The sequence below is a fragment of the Styela clava genome, chromosome 8 (genome assembly GCF_964204865.1).
Source record: "Styela clava chromosome 8, kaStyClav1.hap1.2, whole genome shotgun sequence".
Lineage (NCBI taxonomy): Eukaryota > Metazoa > Chordata > Ascidiacea > Stolidobranchia > Styelidae > Styela > Styela clava.
In genome coordinates, this window is record NC_135257.1 from 5,879,933 (window position 1) to 5,903,735 (window position 23,803).

General features: G+C 34.1%; 2 protein-coding genes across 2 annotated transcripts; one reads left to right on the top strand and one right to left on the bottom strand.

The window, feature by feature from the left end:
- Window positions 1-347: 347 nt before the first annotated feature.
- Window positions 348-1,732, top strand: LOC120345773 (small ribosomal subunit protein uS17m-like). Its single transcript, XM_039415321.2, has 2 exons — window positions 348-677; window positions 1,053-1,732. Exons 1-2 carry the CDS (start codon window positions 540-542, stop codon window positions 1,395-1,397), a joined length of 483 nt encoding a protein of 160 aa, XP_039271255.1. The 5' UTR covers window positions 348-539; the 3' UTR covers window positions 1,398-1,732.
- Window positions 1,733-4,681: 2,949 nt separating this feature from the next.
- LOC120346524 (regulator of nonsense transcripts 1-like) lies at window positions 4,682-22,491 on the bottom strand. Its single transcript, XM_078115705.1, has 27 exons — window positions 22,324-22,491; window positions 21,861-21,974; window positions 21,236-21,408; window positions 20,329-20,418; window positions 19,236-19,403; window positions 18,160-18,201; window positions 17,462-17,600; window positions 16,028-16,101; window positions 14,829-15,001; window positions 14,397-14,486; window positions 13,882-13,990; window positions 13,491-13,650; window positions 12,796-12,917; window positions 11,938-12,102; window positions 11,680-11,794; window positions 11,404-11,547; window positions 10,826-10,954; window positions 10,598-10,682; window positions 10,147-10,264; window positions 9,445-9,601; window positions 8,258-8,400; window positions 7,934-8,108; window positions 7,377-7,464; window positions 6,424-6,585; window positions 5,833-5,982; window positions 5,082-5,179; window positions 4,682-4,810 (listed from the first exon to the last, which is right to left on the bottom strand). Exons 1-27 carry the CDS (start codon window positions 22,414-22,416, stop codon window positions 4,694-4,696), a joined length of 3,393 nt encoding a protein of 1,130 aa, XP_077971831.1. The 5' UTR covers window positions 22,417-22,491; the 3' UTR covers window positions 4,682-4,693.
- Between the last annotated feature and the right edge of the window lie 1,312 nt (window positions 22,492-23,803).

Here is a 23,803-nt window from a genome sequence, read left to right on the forward strand (position 1 = left end):
TGACTAATTAGGTCTTAAGATGCCAACACGTGTTCCATGAAGCACAGCTTCTGGTTATTTTTGAGGATAGGATAATATGCTGAGTCTAGAATCTGGCCAATGCCGTTAAAGGTTTGAGGGGACGTGCTACGCCAAATGATTTGGCTTGACTGATCTCGTGGTTTTAAACGTGCAATCGCATTCATTTTTTCTGCCAATGTTGTAATTCTGCTACAAAGGACTCATTCACCAACCCCTTTTGCACATTCCCCTATTGCTCGCCAAGACATGATTGAATCAGTGTTTTTCACGCTCTTTGGTGAAGCCAAATCCCATGAAACATTTCAGAAGGGCGAGGAACCCCGTGTAATCGTTTTTGCAAAATTATTTGATTACAGTACCAAAATTGAAATAAAATTTGAGCCCTGTATAGCGGTACTGTCCCATAGGGCGCCCGTTTTGTATATTTTATTCCGCAGCGAGTACAACTTGTTTTGAGTGTTTTTTTTTGTGGGTTCAATGTTGTAGCTCGGATATTAACTAACGACTAATACTGCAATATGTTGCGTCAATATTTCCCGGATCCACGAAAATTTGTTAAACTTTCCATGGCTGTGGGACGTGTAGCAAGAAAAGAAGTTGAAGGCAGAGCAGAGGTTTCCGTCAATTTGCAAAGATTTAACGAATATTTTTGCATTGTAAGTAAAGCATAGATCAGGTATCTGAAGTATATCGAATAATTACATAATGCACTATTTGTATTCTTTGTTGGTAACCCCCCTTTTGATATTTATACTCGCCAATACCACTGAATTTAAATATTTCGTTTGCAAAGTATTTGAGGCTGATAACAAACAGATTTACTGTTCTGGGCATGTCTGCATGTGGGTACATGACAAACCACTTTTCAAGTTACACTATTAATAAATATTTTTATATTTACCCTGTATTCTTATAGACTCCTCAATACTGGAATAGGCTTTGATCCTTGGAAGCATCGGACAATCTTCTATACAACACTTCAAGTTCTTCCACCAATTAAACAACAACTTACAAATTTATATTTGTTTCAGTATTTCCCAGAAAGCAGCACATTACAAGTTCATGATCCCGGGGACAAATGTAGTGTGGGTGACTATGTGTTGATCAAAAAACTACCTGAAAAACGTCTACATGTTGAAACTCACCAAATTCAAGAGATAGTTCATAAAGTTGGAAACATTATTGATCCCATGACAGGATATCGAGTTGAAGGAAATCAATATCTTTTGGACTCATCATTGAGTGAGGATGAACAAATATCGCTTGAAAAAGATGTTGCAGATAAAGAACTTTCACTTAAATATACGTTTGAAATGGACACAGAGATGTGGAGATGGGAATCTCGTAATCTTGCTAGAAAACCGAAAAAATCTTGAGTTTAATTTTTAAAACCCCTGCGCGTATGTTTCTTGTTCATGCACCAACTAGGAAAGGTTCAGTTTCCGAAGTTGTCTTACAACACGAGTTCGTTATTTCTTATTGAAAGGACCAGTGGTTGGATTCAATTTTTTTGTCACCCGGTTCTGTTACAAAAAGTCATTGGCATTGCTAACCGGTTCGCTGATCTCATAAAATTCCGTGAGACTGAATCACACCAATGGAATGGACCCAGCTTGACCTGATCCTGTTGGTTGACAGTGAATTAAACTATCATTTCTCTGATGTGTACTCCTGTACCAACATTTTTTAATATATTGATACGATTTGAAAATGCAATGAGTCAATTTTGGATAGGGGTGTGTTGGTGTTGATTAGAGATGCGCTGCGTGTTAGATGTACTTTGGCTGTCTATTTGCACCGGGGTCTGAATGGAAAGCAGTTTTGCATCAGCTTATATATCTCCGAGATACTACGACTACATAGACGAAACTTCAATACTGCTCACGTATGCAGTAGGATCTACACTACACATAGTAAATGAAAAGAAAAAAAACTTTGTTTTCGTAATATACTGGTTAAATACATTGACCGTGGATCAGCAGACATGTGAAAGATGGCAACTTTATCTATATAGCATAGGACTTACATATTTTTCCCGGGGGAAGGGAAAGTCGTTAAGACGGCTTAATCATATGGCAGACCACGTCCTCTGTCCGGTTACCAGTTCATGTTGTTTAGGAGATTAGTTAGCCAGTTGTCTCTTTCATTGCTGCTACAATCAAAATTAACTATAGTAACACAAATATTGTCAAGAGATATTTGGCCGCAAGCCTGCTAACTGAATTCACATATCTTCAATTTATGCATTGTATATTTGAAGTTATAATAAAAGTAATGTATTCCAAGAGCCAGGGTATGCAGTGAATATTAAATGTGGCCCTTTGTGCACTTCTATTTTTGAGAGTTTTATTCAAATTAAGGTAACCCACTTCGAAGTAAAGGATACTATCTCTATGCGAATATACAGGAATACAGAATCTCAGACATTAGCCAGTTATGCTACACATTAGTATATTTACAGACTTTACCTGCTGAATGAGGACTGTTGGGCCAACTTTCGTCGCAAATATAAGCTTAACCTCCCAGATACAAGACAGAAAGACTACACAAGAATTTTTGGAGTACATTTTACTGGATACACATGTTGAATCAATAAAATCAATACATTTTTTAACTGTTCTAAAATAAAACACAAGTCCGGATATATAGTGATTACATTTCTACATTTTTCAACACCAACTTATATGTACAACTAAAATCAGAACATTCAGTCACTCTTTTTTCACACAAGTTCATCTATTTCGGGCATGGATTTCAATGGTGAAAAGTGGAATACTACGAACAAACCAGTAGAATAAGGGTAACTGGTGAACATATTTTTTCATCATTGCTTGAGAGTTACAGAATGAATAGGACTTTTCAATATTTTTTGTCCAAAATTGGTAAGAGTACTTTTAATGTAATGGTCATCTTCTCAAAACAATTTACTTTATTCTTGAAAATACAACTCTAATTTCCTTCAGTTCAATCTTTTTCCATCAAAATATATAAAAAAGATCATGCCGAATCAAACATAAGCATGGATAAATGTAATTCAATTTACAGAAAACAATTAAGCATTGGCTCATATTTTACAAATAAGACTACATCATACGTTCAGGGATGAATTTTTACTCAATTTTATCAATTTTTGATTCAGCAGGCTGAGATACTTTGCAAAAAAATTATCATGCTACGCAGCTAACACACTGCCACACTGGAAATGTACAATTTTGAATTTGATTTTTTTTTTCAGAGTTTACGAACCACCAGCAGGTTAGCAGACTTGAATTTGGCGGAAAGTACACAACTTCCATCGGTACTGTTCCACCGACAAGCTGCCAGAAACAAGAAACGGGCACACGGGTCACAGTGCCCATATATTCAAGACAAGTCCACTCTTGAGACAGATAACACCCATTTTGCCTTGATAAAGACTATTTATAGTTGAAATGAAAATACATAAGTCCCAGTGTAAATTTCCAACCGACTTGACTCATATGTGCGAATGCTGTCTTGATGTTTTACTTCTTTGTAGCAAAATCTACCATATGACTATAATGTCAATGTTGTAATCTAGCTGTTATGACCATAGAAGCCCCTTAGCTTGTGATTTCCGCTATATGTGAGAGACTGAATGTAGTTGGGCTATGACCGATATTGATTGACTTCTGATTAGACGTGTGCGTCAGTTATTTGTGGGTTTGTGGATAGATGTTTTCACCACATCGTTTCCGTTGTTTCTCTCCGCTGGCAGTTGTAAAGCTCGTTTAAACACTCCACTTCTATTCGACTCTTCCAACGATCGTCTTCTTCTGAAATTTTACAGAAAAAGTTAGTAGGAAAAGTGTTTAATCTCATGAAGATTCATATACCATACCCATAGTAGTTTACACACATGTTCCCAGATTGCTGTGGTATTTTAGAGTAGTATGTCTCCGACAGCTGCGAGTTAGGTTTAATGACAAGTCATTTTAAATGCTTGTATCTGTCATGGATTGAATATTTTAGAAATATCATTATCTGCTAAAAAAGACAACTCTTTTAACAAGTGTCGTAATCGTGGAAACTGTTTCAGAAGTCATCTTGGGGCATGGGACTCTTTGAAATACCTCCCTCTGAAAATTCTATCTGCGTCCCTGTTATATTGTTAAAAAAACTACAGAAGGCAAATTACTGAATGATAAATCACTTATTTACCAAAAAGTATTAAAAAATCTCACGTCTTAAATCTCACTAAAAAATGAAAAATATATTTAACAGTACATTTTTTTTAGAATGTAGCTACTATGGCTAAATAAACTATTGCTTCGCAAATGTGTGAAGATTATCAAATAACATTCCAGCCTGAAAATAAATACATTCTACAACTAGCTGTTATTGGAGTCATAATTTTCAACTTGAGCTTGAATAAGAGTTGATGTTTAATTTTACATATGGTTATGAATAGAGTCAGAGTCCAACTTACATACGTTATATTATGTTGCCAAAATTTGGGATCCCAAAATTTCAAACCTTGGGGGCTTTAACTCTGAGTTGAAGTTCTTTGCGACTGGAAATCAAAAATTTTAACCAAACAAAAATCAGAATTTTGAATAGCTCGAAGTAAAAAGGAATTTCCATTAGATTTGAGAGCCCTGCCTTCAACAACCTTAATCTATTGATCAATTTCTACACCAACCTTCACAGATTACTAATACTGGGAGAAATTCAATCCCTGTGTCGCATAAGCACGTTCACCCTGGTAAGTTGAATCCTGGGACAATGCTGCATCAACTTGTGAACGAAATTCTTCACCAAGATAACTATCCTGTAAAACAAGAAAAAAAAATCAGTGATATTTGTATATCATATATTACATAATTGATGAAGTATAATAATGTGATACTATAATAATTTGTTCACAAGCCGCATTTGGCCCATGGGCCGCAGTTTGATGACCACTGCTTCATGGAAATCATTAATACATTGACCAGTATACAAGAGGAGGTGCCAAATGGCCACAAACGCTTATCTATGGGTCAAATTGAGCAATTTTTTTCATACGTAAAAAGGACAAACTTTTCAAAAAGTGTACAAACCTGTGATAATTCAGCCTGAGAAAGGCCTAGTTGGCTCATTCCTTGACTGATTGGTTGACTCATCGACAAGCCAGTGCCATAACCTTGCGTCATTACTCCTAAAAACACGAATGGATTTAAAACCATTTTGTCACAATGTACGACGATAAAAACTTCAACTGCCACACCTGAAACTCTATTACCAGAAAAACTTCTTATTGAACTGTTATTACTACCAAGGCTGGGGAGTCACAGAGCTGTGAAGTTCTGTTGATGCTAGAGCCAAGAATACCAGAAATTTGATTGGCTACACATCCTAACCATCTCATTATTTTTTCACATTCACAATTTTCTAATACCTCATATAAAAAATATAATCTATCCTTTTCAGTTTGTGATTTTTGTTTTCAATATTTTTAATTGCTAATATTTTTTACAGTTTTTTGAAATTTGGAATTTATTTGAGCTGTTCATAATATACCGGTAAGTATGTGGTTGTCCCGAACAACTCAAATCTTGTATTTAATATAGTGAGAATAAAAACCTTTAGTTAGTAAGGTTAAAAGTCGTCAATTCTCGATTCCGAGATAAGCCGTAAATATTAAAGCAATTCGAATAGAAGCAAGTCAAATTTATTGGTTCAAAGTTTCAAGTCAAAGTCTTAAATTAAACGAAACATTAGTGAAGATAACTAGCGTAAGCACACATAAGCGAATCTTAATGTCATTTGTTTTTTCTATACCTACTGCAGAATATTATAAATCCTATTTACCTTGTGAGAATCCTTGCGTCATATCTTGAGACTGGGTGGCGGCCTGCTGACCCGCATAACCACGTGACCCATCTCTACCTTGTTGTGCCATACCATTGTGATGGGCACCTCTACTCAAACGTGGTGCACGACCCTTTGGTGGAGGACGACCTAATAACAAATTATTCATGATTATGCAAAGGAAAGCAAAAAGTAGAGACATAATTAGTGACATTCAAGATCAAAATTTCTATTATATATCTCTACCGATATATGATTTAAATGGTTCGTTTTCAATATAGATATTTGTTTACCTCATTAAAAAAAATAAGACAAATTTGGGACATAGCTCAAAAATAAAGAATAATAAATATGGACGAATGTTAAAAAAATGAGGACCTGGAAGCCCTTATTATAATGTTTCATACTTAGCATCGGCATATTATTTGGAAAAATTGACATTAAATATGGTACTAATTTAAAATGGAGTGGCAATAAAAAATACATACCACTGTAAAAAAAACTTGAATTTTAAAACCTATTCAAGTCAAAACTAGAGCAGTGGCATCCATTCATATTTCGTTTTGATAATGACGTTAACAACTGTATTACCTTGCATGTGTCCATTCTGGTAATAGTTAGGTGGCACAGAGGGTTGCATGTACATGTTGACTGGAACAGGTAGAGAAACACTCATTGCTTGAGCTTGAGCAGGATTAATCATTCCCATTTGATCATGAGTTCGGAAATACTGGTGACGAGGAGGAATGTTGCCTGGAAATGTAAAAAATCAACTTTACTTTCAAATTTAAATGAGAACACCGTAAAGTAAATATCTATTTGGACAGTAACATAGTTGTAATAAGTTAATAGCCTCATGGCTGGATAGTTCTCAGACCAGGATTTCACTGGGCACTCGCCTCCATCACCCGCTACCCCCCAAGGTGTAGAAAGGAGAATGCCATAAAAGCAAATATCTTACCTGGTAATATGGAGAAAGGCACATAAAAGGTAGGTGTAATAGCTTAATGGATGTATATGCTCAAACCTGGATTTAACTGGGCCCTCGACCGCACCACCCAGGTGTAGCGCAAAGGTCTTCACTAGGTGCCATTTTCGATGAATAAATCAATTAAGTTTTTACTTCTTTGTCATCATGCATTTATCAATTGGCTTTTAACCATTGAAGGTGGTTTCGTAAAATAACTGATAGAAATGTGTTAATACAAAACTAGATTTTTTTTTTTGGAAGAGTAGGTGCTCACAAGAGAGACTTTGGGAAAGAGAGTCGTTGGCAACAGCCAACAAACAGATCATCAGAATTCAAGAACGACTGGCTGGCATTAGAGATCAGATATTTAAATCCTGGCCTCTGGCTGGACTTCGTAACTTATTTATGGTAACGGGTAGTGAAATGAAAATATGCATAAGAGTATAAGTAGGTAAGCTAAAATGGAGCAAATATATCTACAATTATCATTACTACTGAAAGAATGTAAAATTGAGGGTTTGCTGTCAGTCGAATAAAAGCGAATCCATATAACTAATCAGCATGCAATAATTACCATTAAATTGAGAAGATCTGTCATAGGCTCCACCAGGTATCAATGCCTCTCTTGCATCCCACATTGCATTGCTCATATAACGACCACCCTGGATAAAGAGCATAAACTTAAAAATGCTATCTGAACAGTGAATTGATAATAGCTATGAGTAGTTAAAATCAGAATAGAATTAGGACATACCAAAAGAGATACATGTTCGAGAGTTTCGAAACGTAAGGGGAAAATATTGGAAATTTTACAAAAAAAAGAGGTGTTTTTAAGATGGTATCTAATCATAGTTTAAAAGAATATTAATTTAATAAAAAGTTATAGGAGTTTTAAATAAAAAACTGTGACAATAAAAAATATAGGTACATTTCCTAAAAAACGATTTTTCAAGTTTTGGGTTGGGTTGAAACCCTTGTGTTTACAAATCCCTAAATGATTGAATCACAAGAAAAATCAAATTGTTAAAAATAAAAAACAACAGCAAACATGCTTCGCTTCCATGCTTTAAAAACATTTATTTTTTTTAGAAAATTCAATAAATTATAAATTCTAAGAGAATCTTTACTTACAGGGTTAAGAGTATTAGTCAGTTTTCTTGGCTTCGAGAATTGCATGAGACTTTCTTTCAAATTTCCGAGTGGACCTTCCACCAATGCCCGCTGTTCTTTGAAATAAGTGAGAAGGTGATTCCATAAAGGTTGCTTCGAGAGAGCTTTAGGACTTCCAACAATAATCACACCGAATCTAAGAATAATAAAATCAACATTAAAATTCACGCAGCCAAAAAAAAGGGCATCAAAAATAGACTCAAGACTCAAATGCAATCATATCAATATCTAGTTCTATAAGTTAAGATATAAGGTGTAAATCAAATTAATCGCGAAAGAGATTACCTGGCTCTTGTCAAAGCTACATTTAGACGACGGGGATCGTTTAAAAATCCAATTCCTTGATGTTCATTGGCTCTCACACAGGAAAGAATGATGAAATCTTTCTCACGACCTTGAAAAGCATCCACACTTGCCACTTCAACTTCCTACATGAAAACAGAAACACAATAAAATAAAACAAATTTTATTTCTTTTGTCGTTCAGTTCAACGGCCGAAGAGAAGGATACTGTCTAATAAAACGAGCTTGGTTCCCTAGCATTCTTCCTCACAAGTTACAACCAAACTTTATTTCCAACATTTTTATTGTTTTGAAGAAAATTTAAAACATGTGTCTGAACAATTGACATGAATGCTTACTTCACTATAAATATGATGAATTTTTAAAAAGCAAATCTGAAATTTCATTATAGAATTTCCAAAATGAAACTTTTGTGTATACCAGGGGTACACAACCTATGGGTTTTCAGCTGCAAAACAAATACTAAGCAAGAAGACCAAGAATACCATCTAAACTTAGATGGTTACTAATGGTGTCATTGCCATATTTTACATATAAGTGCGGAATTATTAGGATAAACATTATTTTGATTGATTATCATTTATACACCACCAGAAGTTGACCTAAGTCTATTTTTTACCTTGACCACCGAATGTCTAATCTATTCAAATAACAAATTTTCAAATGCAGTGCTCTAAAGTCTAAAGCAATGGTCAGCAACCTAAGGCCTGTGGGCCGGATCCGGCCCGCGACGCTGAACTATAGCAACAAAGCAGCTGTTTTGACGATTATATTCTTTACGTAACAAAATTTGTTGTGAGACATGTGTAGACTACCAAATTATATCATAACCTATAACAAGTATAAAATCCACAATTACTCGTTCAATGAGCCTATACTGTAACTATAATTAGACAAATGGCAACAAAACGTGGAAAAGATGATGTCAAAAAATGTGATTCATCAGCCGTCAGTTCGGTTTTTACCTTTCTAAAAGTATGTGCGGCCTGCTAATGACTTGCACCCCTAAATTTGGGCCCGCGAGTGACGAAAGGTTGCCAACCCCTGGTCTAAAGTATTCTTAGAATAAAGCATCAAAAAAAATCAAATATTAGTATTTCAAATTGAGTCCAATATTCAATTCTATTTTAACATCTATGGTCATGCTGAAATGATGGAAGAATTACTTACCATGTACAATTTGGAATGTAGAGATCCAGAATACTGCATGTATTGAACCAAATATGAACGTTGCCCTTCATATGGAGTAATTATACCAATCTGTTCAGGCTTGATTCCAGATTTTAAGAACTTGGTTGTGATCCGTTCTACAACGACAGCTTCAGTTCTGGTATTATTAAAAAAATGATACGAGAAGTGAGAGATGAAGTATTTTCAAGCAGAAAAAAACTTTTGATATAAGCAGAGATGGCATGTTTTTATGTTCAGCAAAATTGTATAACATGGTTAATTCAACAGAGCAAGATTATAAGTTTTATGTAAACAAATTACAGTGGCTAAAACAATAAATACAATTATATTTAAAAAAAAATCTAGTTAGTCATTATCTCAAAACAAAATATAAATCACTTTTTAGTTAATATTACTGTGAGGAAACCTAATTTCAAAAATCAAAAGTGAGCTGATATGCCAGGAGCAGATAAATTGGATACTGAAAATATAGCATAGAAAGAGATTCAGTTGACACAATTCTTGTAACACAACATGAACTGGGATACTGCCCCAATCGAAGACCATGTTCACTAAGTCCTGTAATTAAATGCCATGATAACTATTTCTACAAACTGTCCGTACTCAAAGAACAAAAATATTTGAAGAAAAAATCATTCTAGAGATGCAATGCTCATATACACACACAAAAATATAAAGCACCTGTTCAAGTAGGATGTTCCCGAGCTGGCAATTTCTTCTTGTCCCGAAGTCTTATAGAAGAACATTGGTTTGTCAGGAGATGGCCAAGAAAACGTCAGTCCAGTTCTCATTCTCTCACCTGTATAAATGAAATAGTAAAACTAAATTTCATTCATTCCACACGCAGCAAAACAAAACAGACTGGTATTTGAAGGTTGAGAAGAGTCCATGGGAAAATGACATCAAAAATAATAGTTGAGTGGTGAATTATCAAATAATTTACTATTGTGTAGTAGATAACAAAAAAGGCATTTACCGCAGGAAATATCATAATCATATCAAACTTTACCGTATAAGTTTTGAGACTCATCATTATTTTACAACACAGCGGATCAGACAAAATTACAAATTGTGGATTATTTACCAAGGAGAAGCATAGAACATATACACTCCATGTCAGTAAATGTCTTACCAGCAGTGACCCCATTCTGGAGAGAACCTTCATAAAAGATGTTGGATGGGAAAGCAGAGAGAGCTGGATGCATTCTGTATTGTACCTGTATCAGATTGAAGAAAACGATAATTTCAATCTAGCAAAGACACTAAATAATGATAATAAACCTAACTGAGCAATACTCAAATTTTTCCACCGCAGCAACCGAACAAACAATCCTGTGGCCCAATAAAAGCAATCCCATACCTGCAATCTTATAGGTCTAATGCCAAGTACAACCAATCTCTCGAAAAGAGATTGAGCCAATCCTGCATTTGCTGCTTTCTTACACATGACAACAGGTCCCAACTGACAATGATCACCAACTAAGATGAGCTGAAACAAATTTAAATCATAATTTAATACAACAAGAGAGTGATGCTCAAATATATGGACACGAAGGGCAACCGATTAGTATGGGTATGCAATCTCTCAGAGTAGACTATCAGTGCCATAGTCTTCAAGACTTGGCCAGATAGCCAGATAGGAACTAACGAATGGATGTTGTTATTGTAAACTGCTTGTCTGAGAAGTCAAACTTTGGTCAGGCGAAAGGTTACAGAATAAAATTTGTGAAAGTGTAACACAAGGTTATTTACGGTAACTCCTCGTACAAAATTGATAAAATCATTGATGTTACATAATTGATAGTCTTTATTATATTATATTTCATTCTGTATATCGCATCGGTCCATATTCATATATCATATTGCCATATAAAAGTTTATATGAAAATGAGGTATTTCGAGAAAAGGTAGCAAGTATGATAAGCAATATCAAGTTACCTGCTTAGCCCCAAGGACAACAGGTACCATACACTCTGGTTCAGTTGCCTGAGTGCTTTCATCAATCAAAATAGATCGGAAACGAAACTTCACAAGACGAGGATCACCAGCTCCAACACAAGTACAACATATAACATCCGCATTCTGAAAGAAATAAATTACAATAAGATGGAGGTTTTTTAATGGCACACCTTAATTTCTATTTCAATTATATGTAAAACAGAAGAAAACGAGACAGAAAAACAACCACCTATAAATAGTAAGAGAGTTAGTTACCTGGAGTAATTCACGTTCTGCATTGCGTTTCAATGCCCGATATCTTTTCTCATCATTAGAAGACAATTCACCAGTTTCGTCTTTCAGCTGCTGAAGCTTTTGCAGTTCAGGCAAGCTAGCAATCAAAATATTAAAAAAATTGCCTATTTTGTCTCACTAACTTTCAAGCAACAAGAAAATGAAAAAATAAACGCTAATTGAAATAGTATTTAGATACTTTAGTAAGCAAAAGCGAGATTCCATACAGCTAATACTGACCTATCCATGCTTCTGACTTGATTATGCAGAGACAAGAATGAAACGTTAGAATCAATAGCTTCACGACTTTTTGCACAAAGACGCACAACCTTCAATCCAGTTCTGTGAATCTTCTCAGTCAGTTGGTCAACAGCAATGTTGCTCGGAGCGCAAACAAGAACTTGCCTGCAAATTACACAATATTAGAAAGACTGTTTTATACTTTGCTACCTGCCATTTTAAGAACAGGTTGAGCGTTGTAGTACTATATTATTGGCCCATTATGAGGACAAATTCAACATCATAAAAATATTAAGAAAAACATATATTATTTCATGAAGCCAAGTCAAGTCAAGATTATTTTGTCCAACCATTAAAATAAATCGTAAGCAAATTATGAGTTTTACTGGGGAAGGGAAGTCGCGGGAAAATGGATCAACAAGTCGAACAGATGACAGTGTTTGATCCATCAGGTAACTGGGAATATAACAACATTCGAAGCTCTGATGCGCCAAGTTTCTCGGTGAAATTTCCGATGAATCTGTGTTGCTTTGGACAAACGGTTTAATTACACTGATTTTCAATTGGTGTATGGAACAAGTTTTCACCAATTTACATTTAACCATTTATGATGCGTGAGTGTGAGTGTAAAATAATTTATTATGACAGTCTGTTGTTCAATTAGCAATTCCTCAGTCGCCTATTTTGATATTCCATGTTCTCAATTTTTTTTTTTTATATTGTTTGTCTGGCTGTTAGTTATATGCATTTTTATACTATTTACTTGTTTATCGTTAAATAATTCGTTTTTTTTTTCAATTTGTCATTTCCTTTATGTGTAGAATAAATAACCCATGCTACATAAAAAAGTATTCTAACCCCTGGTTACAGCTTTTCACAAGATGATAGACGATGGTAGCACTCGTCACTGTTTTCCCAGTACCAGGTGGTCCTTGGATCAGACAGAGCGGACGTTGCAGAACAGTTTTGACAGCATACACCTGAAAATATTTTTTGAGTAAATTAGAATAAAAAAAGCAGAATCAAAAAAATTTTATGTTCTTTTGATTGAAATAAGGAAATTCATCATTTCGAGGTATAAGGCATAAAATTTTATAAAAGTAAGTATACAAAGTAGAATATCGTAAATCAGAAGACAAAAAACAAGAGAGCAATGCTTAAATATATACAAACAACGTAGTACAGGCACTGTACAGATATGTAAATTTTCAAGAGTAGACTACCGGTACCGCAGTCTTCCAGACTTTGTCTGACCACTAGATTGCAACAATCACCAACACAGAACCTTCACAAAAGCGCATAATTTTTAATTTTGATGATGTTATCACACACAAAAAAACTAATCTAATAAATCCCACACTCATTCTTGAAATGAATTAAAGTAATAGCCCTTTAGCTACAACACTAATCTTTAACCAATGAACATTTCAAAGCAATTGGTCCATTAGTTAAAGAGAAAAGCAATTATTACAACAACAACAAAAAGAAGAATACTAACAACAACAATCAAAAGGGTCCACTTTTTGCCTTTGCTTTCACTGTTAGTACTTTACCTGAGAATGATTCAGCTCAGGTAGACCAGGTGCAGAGAAACGTTTGGGAAGATTAATTTTCAATGTTTGTTCATCTACTTCATGTCCTAGCAATCGATGATAAATGTAAGCTGAAACAGATGCTTCATCCACAGCGAAGGTTTTCATGGAACTCTGCATCCTGTGATAAAACAAAAAAAACTTCGCATTTCACAATTTGGGTAAATTTGTCTTAACAAACACAATCGAGACACTGCACAAAGAAGTCTTAATATTTCCATGAAATTTTATTAATATTTGAATAAAAAAAAAAAAATGAATTCGAGTGTTCAATTCAAATTGTTGGCAACACTGTATCTGACTAGATGACGATTCCAAAAATCTTGTCCAAAATCACATATAAGTTTCATACCTATCAAAGGAAGTAGATTTCCAAACAAAATCAACTTGAAATCCTCTGGTATTCTCTAGTGGTGCACTCGCAGCAGATCTCAATTCCATTCCAATCTCATCACCAAAATCTTTTCAATACAGTTTGGGTTAAGTTTAAACAATTCAAATACATAGAGCTTTAAAAAGAAGCATTTAATCAAGAAACATGAAAAACGATTTTTCCTAAGAAATCAAGAGATTCCAGTCTGTCCAAAAATAGTACGTCCTTAATTTTATGAAATCCATCCTGGGCAATAGTAACAACAGTCTGACAAGGATAAAAAAATCTTAAAAATTCTTGTTATTTCAATTACAGATAGCTAATAATGTTTATGCCAGTACCCATTTACAGACTCAATTCAATTTAACCTCACACCACCAATGCCCATGTACACAATACTAGGTTTATTTGCTTACTCTGCAGTCTGCACCCATTTCATATTAGCATAAGAATAAATAACTCCCCTTAATAAGGAAAATGATTCAAAAGGATACTATCTGGTACTTTTACAACATGTCCTTTGCCTTCCCAGTTCGAACCCATATGTCTCAAGCTTATTTCATCTCCTTGCATCAGCTTCATGTCTGTCGTTCAAAAAAAAAAAAGAAAAAAAAGTTCAAGCATTTTTAAATGGTATTTCTGATTAACAAAAATGTACCTGCAATAACAACACACAAGATCAAGATATCGAGCATCAGTCTAATTTTATTTCAAAATCTTGAAATGAAAAATTTTAGACAAAAGCAGTAATTGATTTCCCTCATCTCAAACATTTCTTCACATGCTTTTTAGGTATCCCTATTATTAAGTGAACGTCTTTTACTTCGAACGAACATGAAGGACTGGGAAGAATTGGAGTGCCTTCAAATAATGAGAATCCGTTGTAATGTTCAAACCTTACATCAAAAAATATAAACTGGACTCACCACTGTCAGTCTTTGGCAACTGAAAATAAGCAAGACGTTTTTTGTTTAGGCCAACATCCCATCTAACGGTGATGTTTCCTTGCGTTTGAGATTCTTTCAGTCTACGATCGTAATCAGCTTCTAACTTGACGAGAGGCCCAAAGATATTTTGATACTGGTAGGCATCTTCATATCTATAAAACAAGAAAGCAATGCTTAAAGATATGGATGCTAAGGTCAGAGGTCATTACAAATGTATTCCTATATATCAGTTCGCAAACTTGCTAGTGGGCCAAATATAATATTTTCAGTAGTGTTCGGGCAGCATTAATTTTCACCTATACACAATCACCATGTTGAACTTCAGATTATGGCGCTCTCACACGACTATTCTATCACAAAGAGACGGGTACATGGCCGTTTCTTATTTATTATCCTTACACAATACATTGTTTTACATATTATCAATTTGCAAATTATATATTATTACAATATTATAGAAAGATATTATAATTAGATGTTAATACTATTATTATTAAATATAAGACTTTAAATCCTATAAATTATATATACATTAGGCCAGGGGTCGGGAACCCATGGCTCGCGAGCCATATATGGCTCTTTTGGTGACGGCATATGGCTCCCAGAAAAATCTAATATTCTAAGACTAAGCTTACTATTGTTACGAGATCCCAAACTCTTTTATAGCCGAATTTGGCAGGAAATTCCCAATACGTTTCAGAACACGCGTCCAGCACATGTCTATGTTATGTAAGATATTTACTAGAGAGGCATTGTGACAAACAAGGGGATTCTGGAACATATATTGTGACATCACAAAGCGATATAGTTTTAAAAACACTACGGAGATGTCTAAACGAAAAAGGGTGATGAGTATCGTAGATTTCCACATTGGGCTGCAGGTGAGCAACCGTTCAAGGCCCGCAGCGCCTACATGCAGCATCAGAAATCACATTAAATGTATATTGACATTGTATGTGTTGACTTTCGAGTAAACATTTCAGGTCTGAATAATTGAAGAAATATTATATGGCTCGCACGGAAATGCAATTGAAAATATGTATATTTTATGGCTCTCTTGACCAAAAAGGTTCCCGACCCCTGCATTAGGCTATGCAATTTCCTCCCATATTTCCATATAACCAAGATAATTGCAGAAAAATAAATAATACTTGGTAATTTAATTGATATAAAGCTACCTCAATAGAACAGCTTGTGGCTCCTCATCCACTCCAGGTTTTTCTAAATCTTCGAGTGTTGCATCGGAATTTTCCTAAACAAAATAAAATAAAAAGTAAAAATAACATGATCTCTTTCAACGAAATAGTAATTATATTTGTGAGCTTTCGTTAGATCATGGTCTAACTTCTTCAAACAATACAAGATATAACTTAATTAAACAGCGAATAAATAAATAAAAGAGATTTATTAAGGAAGGATAAATTTGCAATACTACAATAGTCAAATTATTCAATATGCAATTTGGTAATTATACTGTGATTCATATACATAACATTATTATTCATGCATTTATTTTTAGAATAATTATGTCAATAATCGATGTAGAATAATATTAGTCCAGATTAAAATGTACAAAAGCATGATGATGTAACTGTGTATGGATCAAAAATTATATCAATATCTCAAACGCATGTTCATATTACTGCAAGTTTAATAGTACATGAAGATCCGAAGTGTTCTGGAAATGTGTATCATTGATTAAAGCAGGAATTATGATTTTACACCATGAACACAGAAAATGATTTGTTCTAATCCAGTGTTTCCCAACCTATGGATCCTCTGGAAATAGTCTTGGATCGTTTGTTTTTTCAACAAAATTTGGGCACAACAACATTTATTATGCAACAAAGGATGTTGAAATCCCAACAAAGTCGCAATCTGCTATGAATACTAGCAACTCAAGGGTCAAATTCAATCATGAAATGAAACCAATATTCCATTTATGTAGCAGAGAAAAGTGCGAATTCCCTGCTTGCAAAACTTTTTTCTACGATGCTCATCACATCGTCCTCTCTAAACAAGACTCTGTACAAACAGCCACTGTTTTTGGAAGCACTGTAATCTTTCTGGCTCGACATTGCGTACTCAATTTGCTATACCCAATTTGACGTGGTGGGCATAGGATTTGAATAAGATATTTGTGGTCTGCGATGCCAAAACAGTTGAGACAAAGCAGGGTTGGGCAGGGTCTTTGAACCAGGGCCCAAGAATTTTGCCCACCTAGACTGGCACCTGGCCGGCCATGTATAATGTAATAAGTTACATTTTATGAACAATACTTAAGAGTTACAAAAGCAGAAGTGGAAAACAGTAAGCCTCATGACAAAACTTAATTTAATCGCAAAAAATTCTTCGAGTTATTTTTAGCTAAAACATCAAAATTTGGTTTTAGTTAGGTTGTCGCAGCATCAGGCGGGCCAGATTGAACAACCCAACTGGACGGATTTGGCCCGCGGGCCGTAGTTTGCCCATGTCAGGTCTAACGCTTTAGCCACTAGGCAATCGAACACCCACAGAATCCAGTGAAATTTACCACCAGCTGAGAACCCATGCCGTAGAACAAGACAGGAATTGCGCTAATATAACAGATTTATAATCAATATTATTCACACCTTCCATAATTCTTCCAATTTATTGATCTGCTGAGCAGTGATTTGCCTTGCTCTCATCTGTTCCTCATCAGAAGGAATTTTCACCAGCCAAGACAGAAAACAACGATCTTGAATCAAAGGTTGCCACTGAGATGCATCCCTGTGCGTATTAAAGAATGGTAGGAATAAATAACTAATAACTAATTTCATTTTAGGTATCTGTTGCAGTTCGAAAATTGGAATGTGATTTTGCCTTGCTATAAACTTCAATGAAAAAAATAATCCTAGAATACACTTCACACACAAAAATCACATTTTGATACAGAATTTCCTATAGAAAATGATAATTTCAATTAATTTGTCTTGCATTGATTGCATATAACCTAAAGGCAACCATTTCGTAAAATATACCATAATATCATTATCATCAGACACCAGTTCCGAACTCCTGATCACTCAAGACCACATAGACCGGCCATGTACCATTTTAATTGTCTTGCAAAGATAATCATTTCAATCAACAAATATTATTTTGTTTCAAATTTCAAGTGTAAGAAAAATAAAGAAAAAGGATCGAGCATGCCTGACTATCAATATCTAAAAGAGTTTTCCGAAAACCCTTAGTGAGTATTTTGTTGCAGATTTTCCCGACCTCAACAGCATCAAGATGGACCAACAATTATACTTTTCAATAAAATTACAGAAACGAAAGAACTTACCAATTCATATCTTTCAGGCTACTCTGATTCGCACATGGTTGCCTGAAAAAGGAAACAGTTAATGTGAATTTAAAAACTCTCAAACCAGACTTTATTAAAATTATCCAATTATACAAGGATAATGGAGCTCAAACGAGCCACAATGCTAGTGGAAAAGGTACAATACTGGTTCATGGACAGATTGAATAACATGTTGAGACTGGTAAACTATATTGTTTTGTGCAAAACATCAACCTGATATCTCAAGCCTACAGCATTGGCATGATTTCATGACGCTCTTGGGATTCAATTTCAAAAATCAATCAAAGTATTAATTACAGAAAGATTCGATATTTTTTAATGATGAGGCATATGAGACAAATAAGATATTCAATAAGTTCATTCTACGTTGCATATCATTATAACCTATTGGTGTTTCACATTACAGTTATTAAACAAAAAATTATATTTTGTGTGCAAAATGTGTGTGGTAGCAAGGTAGCAAATGTCAAAAACGTATCAAATATTCAAATCAATTTGCAATTAATAATATTCAAGGGTAAAAAATCTTAATTTCAGAAATAATTCTGAATTGAATTTTACAGCATAAGCAAAAATGGCCTTTATTTAATTTGTGAAAACGTAAAAATAAGAATCTAATCAAAATACTATTTATTCGTTTATCTCTCCCCATTGCGAGATTCAATCTCTATTTACAAAAATCTCATCCTCACACATCCTCAGTTGAACATAACAAAATTTAGAGTATATACTTGATATTTCATATTTGAAAACATTATTTCAGAATGTATTCGAAGTAGTAGATTATTAAGTTAAAAAATAGGGATCCAATCAAATTACTATTTATTTATTTACCTGTCTACAGTGCCAAACGCAATCTTTATAATCTCAACAGATTCTCAGTTGAACATACCATAAATTCGATATTTCATATTTGATAATGTTATTTCGGAATTTATTCGAATAGTAGATTACTTTGTTTTCATCCTCAAATATCCATGCATTATCTTACTGCCAATAGTTAATTATAAAGATTTCTGAAATGAAATATGAAAATCATATGGAGAATAAAATACCTGCACAAAAGAACAACAACAGAATCTGCTTTAGCAGGTATGAATCCAAGAAGAAACACATTGCGACATCCACAATTATAACATTCCAACACAGAATCACCGAGCTGACCATCACGATGAAGAGTGACCTCCTTGCATTTGGCTCTCACCAGATGATTCACAATATGACTGTAAACAAAGCAAATATAGGTGATGGATTTCAATATTATAAATCTTTGTATTGGAAGTATATAAAATACCTTTGATTTAAAATTTTAGTACAAAAAATGGATTTCAATAATATAAATCCTTGTATTGAAGTAGGCTACATAAAATATCTTTGATTTGGATTTTGTTCAAACCATTAATATCCTTTGAACACAGGGATAGTTTATTCCCTGGCACTGCCTTATACAGCCAAAATAATATACCTGAATTTAACCTTAATTATTTGATCAATTTATTAAAGACAGTAAAGGGTAAGATGACAAACTCATAATATTTTGCAACATAGCACACCAAAAATTTCAAATGGACTCGAAATATCTGAATCAATTTATCACTTAATACTCGCTTCAGAGAAAACAAATACAAACAATATCAGAGTAAAAAAATTGATTGCTTGTTCATATCATATTTGATTAGAATAACTAATCTACTTTTCAACAGATTATTAATGCAAAAAGTAAGCATAAAATCAATATAATAAGCTGATAAATCTATACTCCATAACAGAGATTGCACATAACAATTGTGAATCTGAAATAATAACTCATTCAAAATCACTAATTGATTGCAATTATTGTGTATGACATTTTTCTAGTAGTAAGGACAACTGTAAAATAAATTGTACAAATAAAAATTGAGATGGACAAAACAAAGTAAATTTTATTTCTTACAAAATATAAATATCAAATATGGTGATTTTGAAGTATTGCTCAAGTGTCTATTATTAAACCTGGATGATATGGTATGTTAAATCACGATCGAACTGGAGCATTAAGCAAATACTGAAATTTAAAAAAAAAACGGCTGAGGGTAACCAGAAATTAGTAATTAACCCTTGCAAATCAATGATTCGAAGAAAAAATAATTTTATAAAATATCATGTTACCTTCCTGAAGTATTTCCACGGCCATTGCAAAACCATTTCTTTGTTGTATTACACATCACAACACAGTTAGGATCATGAATTCCACAATACCTAAAAATTACAGTTGTTAATGCGACAAACCTTTTGATATATACCTAATTCTTATATGAATATATATTCAGGAAAATAGTGATGGTGAGTTTAATAATAAATGATGATATTAATAAATATGAAAGGCTTCTTTTTATACAGCAGTCTCGAAAATTGCCTGGAATTTTTCTCATAGCACCTCAAGGATGGCCACAACTTATTTTTCATTTTCATATTTCTCATTTGAACAGATGCGAAAATACGAGAAAGCGGGTTTAATAAGCAGCATCTAGGTAGAAAGCTTAATGATTTGTCAATCATATTAGCCCCAGATGTGTTTGAGCAACCTCTTTCACCTTATTTCACTGAGTAGGAGTATTAAGCTAATTACATGAATTTTAAAAATCTGTCTGTACCGAACAGTCTGTATGATGAAATTTAAACAGTACTGCAGGCTGACCCTACATAATAATAACAAAGCTTATATGCATAATCAAATCATTATTTGGCAAGAATTGAACTAATGAACTGAATTTAACTCATGTCAAAATGCAGTATTTTATGATTAATTCAGGGTGATCGTTTCTCTTCACATAGGAGGCACAGGCACAAAATTTAGTAGATATTGCTGCTAAGAAATATGTGTAAGTAACATAAACTTCTATCATTTTATTAAATATATTACTAGGCGCTATGAGGCCTATGCTTGACAAACAAAATTTTTTCATAAAATTATCCCCACTGTTTGAAATCAGGAAACAAAAACAGATAAAATAATAATAAAAGCTCCGAGCATTCAATTATTTTTTAATCATGTGCTTGTTAATAAAAAATTCACCTGCAAGCATGTTCGGGAAGATCCTTAGTATAATAAGTATCTTCTTCGTCTTCTTCCTCAAATCTCAGATCAGCAACCCCCTGGGTGGCAACATGAATATGTTCTTGTAATCCACCAATATCTTCACCATCCCCCACTTCTTCATTGTGATTGACTCCATCTACATCACCAACCTTAATGGAGATAAAACTTGATAATATTTGGTCTGCGGGTTTGACAACCCTGATCTAGATAATTCGTAGTTGAGAGAAATCACAAAAAAAAGATTGAGAAATTGATTTCGAGTTCTTCTACCAGAAGCAGTCCTGATAGTATTGGTATAATGTTCACTGCTCATTGATGATTATAAAACACGAGTACGCAGTTGTCAAACATATCGTTTGCATATGACTCTGTCGAATTGAAATATAAACGAGATCACTCACATTGTCAAGCCAATGCTAAACAAAATCACAAATTATAACAAAAGAGCAGAATTGAATGAAAAATTATTCTTGTATGAAGTCGTAGGCAAACTTCATCATTGTTTCAAGATTAACACAGTCATTTCTGGTTATAATTCTCCCAACTTATTACCATGTTAAAATACTTTTAGCATATGACTTATAATGGAATAAAGAGTTACCTGACTCTGACTGTTCTCTGCAATATCAAGTTGGCTTGCTTGACTTTGCTGTGTCTGAGTTTGCGTCTGGGTTTGGGATGGAATTGTGAAGTCTGTGAACTCATATTCACTTGCCTGAATAACAGAATTTTTTTGAATATTACTTTGTGATACTGTAGCAATTTTTACTTTAAGCAATTCTGTATTTAAAAACACAGTTAAATCATGATTAAATCAATGAATTGATAAGAGCAACTCACAGTAGCAAAGTATTAGTTTTATTAAAACTTGAATAAATATGTCTATAATTATATATTTATGCCTATAACTGTATCAGAGTTATAAGTTGCACCCCATCCACTTGATTCAGACCGTAACCAATTACAAAATAATTTTCAAGTTGTACTGTGTCCTGAGAGGTGAAGTGCAGTTGATTCCGGTTGTTTTGATATATTTAAAATAATTTCAAACAAGCGTCTCTCACCTGGGTATCTCCTCCAACAGTCAAATCGCCATCTTCTGTGTCCAAAAATGTCAGAGTTTGGGAACTTGGCCCATATGCATCAACGCTGCTCATTACAATCAGAAACTGTCCTCGCTATTTCACAATTTCAGTTTTATCTGTATATATCTGATTCAAATTCAAATTTTTACTGAACTAATTTATGGCAACGTTTAAATAACCAGAATGGGAAAGAATAACAGTCTAGTTCTTCCCAGTAATAAACCTGGTCTAATTTAGACCCATCGATAGTCAAACATGTAGCTTTGTGAGTAATATGTTCGAGTAATAGTACGACACAGTTCTCCTATTCCAAGAATAGACTCTACATCCAGACATCAATTATACTACTGTACTAATGAAGTGAGTGCAGACTTCTTCTTTATGAGGAAGTCTGGGCCTCCCTATTGGCAAACAGACACCGCGCAATAAAATGGAAGGAAGCGTGATTTAAAAACGTTACCATTCGATTCCTCGAAACAAAAAATCAGATTTAATGGAGGAAAAAAATTTTACAGTAGAATTTTGGCGGCTGAAGCATGTTAAATTATTATAGATACATGCCGTGATCTGCCGCAGTGCCAGACGCCCTCATTTCAGAGACTATTAATAGAGTATTATTTTTTATTGAAATAAAGTACCGGATTCCAAATAATTAAATATAGGGACATTTTGTAATGCTGTAATGCTGTAATGGGAGAACTGTGTCTTTTATCTTTACTTTCTGAGTTTTAGGCAACTTCTTCAAGGAAATAGACTATTCTGAAACTTCGCTGTTTGTGATAGATATTTATTGAGATTTTGTTTCTGTTTAATTATCTGTTACTGTTTAGTTATCATGCAGATATTGTTACATTTTTGAGGCAAATAAACATCGGTCTCACTACCGTACTTACTGAATAGAGCGCGAAACAGCGCAGAAGAGAGGGAAAGTGCGTGAAAAACAGCGCAGAAGAGAGGGAAACATTTTTCTTTCATGTGCACCAAGCTAGCGCACAACCTGAACGCAGTAGGTTAGGGTGCGTCATGTGAGGCTATTTAAAGATGTTGAAGATTAATGATATAAACTCGTGATCATTCCCTACTACAGTACTACTGTATACCGCTACTGCTTCCCATCAAATTGTTTAAAATTTCACGAAAGCTAATAAACAATGAAAGAAAATGTTTCCCCATCTCTTCTGCGCTCTATTCAGTACCGTAAGTAATAAGACCCAATAAACATACATAGTCTACATATCAAGACAGCAAGAGAAGGATACTGGTACCGGTATTGTGTGCATCTTTTTGGCACTTTTGTTTAATTATTTCAATATTAATTGGCTTATTAAAGATGATGACAGCTGATCAATTTATAGATTCGTTTACTGTACTAAGTGCAGAAGTGTCTGTACTGCTGTATGTCAAAACATAGTCTATAAACTGATAAACAAGCAATTTCCTCCCATACAGTACTGTGCCT

Excerpts from the sequence above, each read along its gene's own strand:
- LOC120345773 (XM_039415321.2), top strand. The coding sequence starts at position 540 with ATGTTGCGTCAATATTTCCCGGATCCACGAAAATTTGTTAAACTTTCC. Across the intron at positions 678-1,052 it reads TTAACGAATATTTTTGCATT|TATTTCCCAGAAAGCAGCAC; the intron begins GTAAGTAAAGCA and ends TATTTGTTTCAG.
- LOC120346524 (XM_078115705.1), bottom strand. The coding sequence starts at position 22,416 with ATGAGCAGCGTTGATGCATATGGGCCAAGTTCCCAAACTCTGACATTT. Across the intron at positions 13,651-13,881 it reads AAATCTACTTCCTTTGATAG|GATGCAGAGTTCCATGAAAA; the intron begins GTATGAAACTTA and ends GTTTTATCACAG. Across the intron at positions 9,602-10,146 it reads GGAACATCCTACTTGAACAG|AACTGAAGCTGTCGTTGTAG; the intron begins GTGCTTTATATT and ends TAATAATACCAG.